General features: G+C 34.3%; 1 protein-coding gene across 1 annotated transcript; it reads left to right on the top strand.

Moving 5' to 3' along the window:
* Positions 1-829: 829 nt before the first annotated feature.
* On the top strand, positions 830-2,442 carry LOC112034273 (uncharacterized). The gene is made up of 2 exons (XM_024067093.2): positions 830-1,022; positions 1,669-2,442. Exons 1-2 carry the CDS (start codon positions 932-934, stop codon positions 2,193-2,195), a joined length of 618 nt encoding a protein of 205 aa, XP_023922861.1. The 5' UTR covers positions 830-931; the 3' UTR covers positions 2,196-2,442.
* Positions 2,443-7,780: the final 5,338 nt, after the last annotated feature.

The following is a 7,780-nucleotide window of genomic DNA, read 5'->3' as shown; positions in this document are numbered from 1 at the left end:
ATATAGATGGACACTTCAGTAAAAAAAAAAATAGCATAAGAAATTATCCCAAAACTGTTTTCTAAAAAAAAAAGAACAAAAACAAAAACCAACCAAAATTAATGAGAAAATAAACATATGAGCACCCAAAATATAAAATAAAGATGAAGAAAGCTACACGTCCAGAAAAAATCAAAGAAAAATGAAAAAGAAAAGAAGCCAACATGTCCACTCACACACACACACACACAAAGAAGGAAGCCAACACACGTTAGTAATAGAAAGAAAAAATCAAAGGGAAAAAAAAATAAAAGAAGAAGAAGCCAACACATTGGAGACTTGGAGGTGAATTCCAAGGGTATTTTTGGAAGCTTACTTCATGAGTTTTCTCCTCCTAGTTTTCTTTTCATTTTGGGAAGAAAACTTTTTGGTAGATCTGGAAAAAAAACATCTAAGTCCCACTATTAATTTTCCTTCATTCTCACCCAATCAAATACATCCTAAAAAAGTTTATCTTTCTATTTTCTCTCCAAAACTTTTCATCCACCCTCTTTCACCTCTAAACAAACACACCCTTAATAACTCTAGACGAAGTTGGACTCAATCAATCTAAACCAAAGCTACGTGCTAATTCGATCATATATTTTTTGGATAATGATCATTTTCTTTGGCTAAAAATATAAAATAAGCTTTTGTTGTCCCATTCTCACCTCCCAACATAATTAATTTTATACTCCGAAGAAGACTCCAATATTGATTCACACTTGACCATCACACTTCACACATATCATCAAAGCCAAACAAAACTTTGGGGTCCCATCTCTCTCTCTGTTGAAAACTCTATAAATTGGGAAAACCACACTGCTCTTACTCATCCACTACTACAGAGAATCTTATTAGAGCGAGTTTGCTTAGTACATTTGTCTTCAATCCTCTTGTGTTGCTAAGGAAAATGGCTTACTCAAAGACTTTCCTTCTTCTTGGTCTTGTCTTTGCTGTGGTTCTTCTCGTCTCCTCCGAGGTCTCAGCTCGTGAGCTAGCTCGTAAGCTACTTTCTTGAGCTAAATATATGTCTTTACTATTTTTTTTAAGCCCAAATGTCTTTTTTTTGTTCTAGAATTGGTGTTTTTGGTTTATGTCAAAGACAGAGGTTCACCAATATGCATCAAATGCCTTCAAATACCAACTCGTCATGTGAAATTTACCAAAATTGCATAATTGCAAGTGACCCTCTTTGTAGCGAATATACCGCCAATAAACCTATTCGATCGGTTGGAGCTAGATTTTTTTACAAGTACATAAGGTTACCATGAATTTGGTCACTTGGTTATAATATCTCTGAGTCAATCAAAGTATAAAATGACAGTTCATTTATAATGATAATATATGCATTCACTCTAACAAGAAATGATAATCAAATAAACAAAGGAAAAAAAAAGAAAAAAAAAAAGATATAGTACATAGTTTTGTTAGTCCATATTGATTAAGGAAAAAAGTAAAAGAAAGAAGCATTGCATCTTTTTGTTTTACAAAATAATGGAGCATCATTTTCATGAGTTCCATGTGGGAAGTATATACTTTTAAGCTCTTATGTTTTGTAATCCATTATTTTTTTTATTATATATTTTTCAGTACACCTTGACATTATATTTTAGCCATGTTGTAAATGTTTTTCATTTCTTTTTGTAGAGGAGACTGAGCAAACTGACGCAGTGAATGAAGACAGGCATGATGATCACCATGGAGACGGTGATCACCACGGAGACGGTGATCACCATGATCACCATGGAGACGGTGATCACCATGGTCATGGTGCTGCTGGAAAGAAACTTGAAGTGACCGACCATGGAGACGGCGATCACCATGATCACCACGGAGACGGCGATCACCACGATCACCACGGAGACGGTGATCACCACGATCACCATGGAGACGGTGATCACCATGGTCATGGTGCTGCTGGAAAGAAACTTGAAGTAACCGACCATGGAGACGGCGATCACCATGATCACCATGGAGACGGCGATCACCATGATCACCATGGAGACGGTGATCACCATGGTCATAGTGCTGCTGGAAAGAAACTTGAAGTGACCGACCATGGAGACGGCGATCACCATGATCACCATGGAGACGATGATCACCATGATCACCATGATCACCATGATCACCATGGAGACGATGATCACCATGATCACCATGGTCATGGTTTCTGAATGGGTGTGTCTTATCAATATGTGTTACTTGTCTAAGCTTGTATGCCAATAAGGTTTAACTTTCAACCATAGTTTCTACCCAAAAAAAAAAAAAAAGGCTCTCGACCACAGTAGGTGTATAAGCTTTATCTTTGTTTTTATGTTTTTTTTTTTAACTGCTTTTTATGTAATAAAAAACGTGCTTGGACTCGTGAAATTCAGGATGTCTTGCAAGTTGCAATTTATCTACCTATAATTTCTTTTGCTTCTACCCCTACCTATAACTTCAATTGCATAACGCATTGACTGTTTCAAAATGAAATTAAGTAGGTAAAAAAATTATTACCTAAATCTTGGTAATTCCTTTGATATGGATAATTATTTTGTGGGGGCAGTTGTACGCAACTACATCTGCTTCCTCATAACATGTGAGGTCCATAGAGACAAATGTATTAAATGAATAGAAAAATTATTTTATAAGACCGTTTTATTTACAAGACATTTCTCTTATATGTGTGGTATTCACACGTAGTGAAAAAGAGATCTCATAAAATATATTCTTTAGACTCCACCAATCCATGATGACAATTAGAAAAGGAAGTATCATTGTCTGCGGTGCCGGGGTGGTTGTAACTTTGTAAGTAACAACTAGCAACTGTTTTGTGACCGCCTTTTGTGTTTATTCCGATGGACGCTAAGGCTTGCTATGTATTAAATAATCAGAAGGCTGTGTTTGTCTATCTTGGACATCTCTTGACTCCTGTGCGAATCATTTGTTAGGATATATTGCATTTGCCACTTGCGGAGCACTTCATCATCTGCTTAATTTAATTATTTTTATGGAATATAAATAAGAGTTAACGAGTGCATGTGTTTCAGTTTGTATAAATTTTATACAAAATGAGTACTTATATTGTAAGAACCTATAGCACTTCATATTAGTTTTATATAAACACTATCCATTTTTCTTTAGCTGAATAGTATAACTACATCCTTTGTTTTTGTCTTGGCAAAGTATCATGAATCCATATTGGAAATATTCTTTGATTTTTACATGAACTCATATGTTCTACTTCTTAATCACTTTTCCATATCTTCCACTTACCCTGGCCTCTTTATTATTTTTTAGAGTTAGTAAGACTGATGTACAAAGAAAAAGAAAAAAGAAATTTATCCAAAATTTTAAATGCCAAATATTATAACTACGCGCCCTACAAATAATTATATATCCAAATTTTTTATAAAATTTAAATATAAAAAAATTAACACTACAAACCGAGAAATTAAAGTAGATACTAGTCCTCTACCAAGATGGACTTCAAAAAATGATTTATTCTGGAAAATGCAACTTCATATAGTCATTCATGTCTACCTATATCATAGATGAGCATTTGTATATATAGCTAGGATCAGCAGCGGAGGATGGGGCACTGAAAGTTTTAGGATTGAAGTTAGTATTTGTAAACGAAACTAAAAATAAACAAAACAAAACGAAATATGATATTTACAGACCATTTCTTTTGGGAATCAGTGAGCTTAATTAGTTGATGATGAGGAGAAGCCTCATGAGAAATGAAATAAGTAGCGTTTAGTGGTTGTTGAAGAAGCCTTGAGCTCCAAAGTTTCAGACTTGGGCTGGCTCTGAGGCGCAGAGTCCCTCTCTCATTAGTAGTTCTCTCAACATCAAGCGCTGTAATAGCTCCTCTAATTTTTTTTTTTTTTTTTTTTTTTTGTTTTTTTGGTTGGACCTATTGCAGCTCTTTCTGAATGCCGTAACAGACCCTATGTTCAAAAACCTTTAAAAACGCTGCTATAAACCTCCCATACTTTTAGAATTTTAAGTAGTATTTGTCAAAAACAAAGTTACTATAGCAACGTTTTTTAAAAACGGTGCCACAAAAATGTGGCTATAGACCTTTTTTTTTTTTTTTTTTTTGGTAGTGAAGGACATACTCAATGTAAATTGCAGCATAACTAGGTTAGAACACAAAAGTAGTGATATTGAAATTGTCGGTTGTGGTAGAGGATATGGGCTATATTTTTGTCATGATTCCGTTTAGATAATGTAGGGTCACAATTTGCAGCCCAAGTCCAAAATAGATGGGATATGAGCCCAATGAACCCAATATAATGAATTTGTAGAGAGTGGGTGAAAGAGCTAGACTATTTGTGAATTTAAACAACGGCTAGTAAGGATTTAAAGTATGAATAAGTAAAAAAGCACACTTAGATCTTGATTAAACTGATGTCTGAAGAGATGAACTATGAACTGAACTATTATTTCAGAAAGTTAATACAATTCTTAGAGTTACAGTAAATCTATTTTTTTCTCTCTCTCTCTTCTTTTTCGATCCCTCTCTTACGAGGGGTCCTATATTGCTGCAGTGCATTTAATGCGGAGGTATCAGCTTTTCCTTTTGATATTTTTGTATTCTTATCATCTTTACACGTGTCTGAAGTTCATCCTTATCGTTGGAACTTCCTGGAAGATCACCTAAATCGCTCCAATACTTGCTTGGCCGATATTTATCATATCCGAGAGGGATATACTCTTCGGACTATGTTCTCCTATCCCTTACTTACTTGATTCTCCACTATGAGGCATCTCTCAATCATTTACTCCTCCTCGAATGTACCCATATCCTCAAATAGGGTCCAAGGCCCAATATATGAACCTGGGCTTTTATCCCCACAGATAATAATAGGACCATAAAAAAGTCAGCAACTTTTGCTGCAACTCGCCATGCGATGAGTTGTGACTGGTAAAGGTGTAGATCTTCCCCTTTACCTTCATGTACCAATTATAACTCGTTACATGACAAAAGTTATGGACTTTTTTGTGATCCTAGCATTTTTCTTCTGTTTATTAATAACCATTGGTAATTAACCAATTCCATAATCTTGAAAAAGAGAGAATTGGAAGTCATCCATAACGAAGGTGGTCAATTTTGGGAGTGACATGAGCACACATAAAGAAGTCATCCATTGAGGTCAATATGTGTTTTATCACAACTGAAAGCTGAAATGAGAGCGAATATTGAAGCCATGGTACCATATTGACTATAACAAATCACATGAGAATTATATATGGTGTGGTCAAATTAAATATGTAAATATACCGAGAATGATGATTACACCATAAATATGATGCATATTTATGTACTAAATTGTACCCATGATTATGAAAGGATGATTTGATTCACACACAACTATATAGTTTGACGAAGAGATATGACCCTTGAGGGACACACAACCCTTTCTAGGGTTATGACTCATAAGGTGGTGTAAATAGTAAATACTTCTATAAATAGAAGGGTCTTTTGAACATTTAGGCCATTCTAATCCTTCTACAATTTTCCTCCATATAATCACCGCCTTCACGAGAACCCCATATATTCTTCTTTGCGACCAACATTTTCAAACTTGTATGTTTCTTTCTTTGTTCGGCTAAGTATGTGCCTTTGCTATTTTATGTATAATTAGCTCAAATGTCTGTCAACTTTTGCAATTGGCGTATTAGTTTTACGTTAGGTACACCCACCTAATTAATGCCTTTAAATACCAAATGATGTTAAATTATGTGGCCAACTTATTGCGGAAAATATATGCACCAAATTTTGTATATATAGTTGCATGTGTGAGTTTGAGGCGGCTATGCACGTAGCAAATATACTGCCAAAAATCCTTGCAACCATGGTTGATATTTACGTTTCCACTCCACTAACAATGGGACAAAGAAAAAAAAATCCAAGAAAGAGACTACTTCATTTTCCTAATCCTTACAAATTAATCATGCAAAATGAAAATGCACTTTTATATTTGTTTAAAAAATAAGGGATTTTCATGTGAAGTATTTCAAGCTCTTATATTTTTAAAATCAAAATTTTTAAATGTATTGTAACACTGTAGTTACCCATTTAATTTTAATTCATTTTTGTTAAGAATAGAGTTCAAACTATGACAAGTGGAGACGAGGAGGCCAACTCTACTCATCTTCCATGATGGAGAGGCCTAGCCACGTTAGGGAAATGAGGATGGCCTAGAAACTGAAGGCAAGTGTCAAGTGCCATATAAGAGCATTAGCATTAGTAGGTGCACAAGTTTCATTCTATTTTACAATAAAAACCTACTTTTTTTATTATTTCCCTTACCCATACACGGCCCCACCACATTACCATGCATCACTTCTCTGAAACACACACACACACACACACACTCTCTCTTTCTCTCTCTACTTTCTTCTTTTTTCTTCTCGTTCTTTCTTCTTCTACGATTTTTCTTCTTCAGCATCTTCTTTCTTTCCTCTTCTTCTTCTTTTTCTTTTGCTATTCTTTCTCTCTTCTTCTTCTTTTTCATTTCTTAAAAAAAATAAAAATTAAAAATCTTTCTCTTTCTCCCCCTCTCTTTCTCTATCAAATCGGTGCCCTCTTATAATCTGGAAAAAAAAAAAAAAATCTCTCTACCAAGCTTTCATGGCTCAATACACTCACACACACTCTCTCTCTCTCTCATGGTGGCGGTAACCTTGGGTTTTGGGTTGATTTGTATTTTGCCAAATAGGTTTTCTGTTGTGTTTTATTTTGAGTTGATTTTGCTTTGAGTTGATTTTAACTTGGTTTTGTGATTTTCATTAATTTTGGGTTGATTGTGTTTGGATTAAATTGATGTTGCAATGGGTTGGTTGTGGTGGTGGTGGTTGGTTAGTTGTGATGATGGATGGATGTTGGTGGTCGGCTTCTTCTTCTTCTTGGCATTGAAGAGTGGGTGAGAGAGAGTCTGACAAGGCAAGGGAGAGGAGAGAGAAAATAAAATAAAATAATCATATAGAAAGCTACAGTAACTGTGCATATATGCAAGGTTACTGTAGCAATTTTGCATATAAACAGTGTTTTAGACAGAATGATATGGGTAGTTTTTGAGTAAAAATGTAAAATTGTGTAAAATTTACAATTTTTTCTATTTTGCACTGACTGCTAAGATTGCTCTAATTCGTAATCTGTATGTACTTTCGATATGTATTTATGCATTAGCATGTTCAATTATATTGGTACTTTCACACACACACACACACACATAAAGCCAAATGCTTATAGAAAATCCAATTGAAATCCAAATTGACTTTCAATTGGAGTCTAATGAACCAAGTGTCCAATTGAACTTTCTTAATTTTGGTGTACCACAATAATGACAATGCTTCAATCTCAATACAATATAGGCGAAAATGCACTTTTGGTCCCTACATTTTAGGCCTATTCTCAATTTGGTCCCTAAATTGATTTAGGTCCTAAGTCAGTCCCTGATTTTTAAAAATCGTTTTTAAAATAGTCCCTACCGTCAACCCAATGACAGAAAATGCTGAGGTGGCAAACGGAATGTACTGTTTGCTGACGTGGCTAATAAAATAATAATAAAATATTTTATTTGATACTTTTTAAATTCCACGTCAGCATTTAAATTAATAAAAAATGCCAGCCTTAAGAAAATTTAAAAAAAAAAGTGTAAATTAAATTTAAAAGAAAAAACCTTAAATCTAATTCAAACTAAAATCATTTCTTAAAAAATAAAAATTCATAATCGTTTTAATTTTTTTTTTTTTTTTTTTTTTT

The sequence above is a fragment of the Quercus suber genome, unplaced genomic scaffold (genome assembly GCF_002906115.3).
Source record: "Quercus suber isolate HL8 unplaced genomic scaffold, Cork oak 2.0 scaffold_285, whole genome shotgun sequence".
Lineage (NCBI taxonomy): Eukaryota > Viridiplantae > Streptophyta > Magnoliopsida > Fagales > Fagaceae > Quercus > Quercus suber.
Note: the sequence above shows the minus strand (reverse complement) of the source record. Positions and strands in the feature narration are given on the sequence as shown.

Coding starts and splice junctions, on each gene's coding strand:
- LOC112034273 (XM_024067093.2), top strand. CDS start 932: ATGGCTTACTCAAAGACTTTCCTTCTTCTTGGTCTTGTCTTTGCTGTG. Junction 1,023..1,668: donor CTCAGCTCGTGAGCTAGCTC/GTAAGCTACTTT, acceptor TTCTTTTTGTAG/AGGAGACTGAGCAAACTGAC.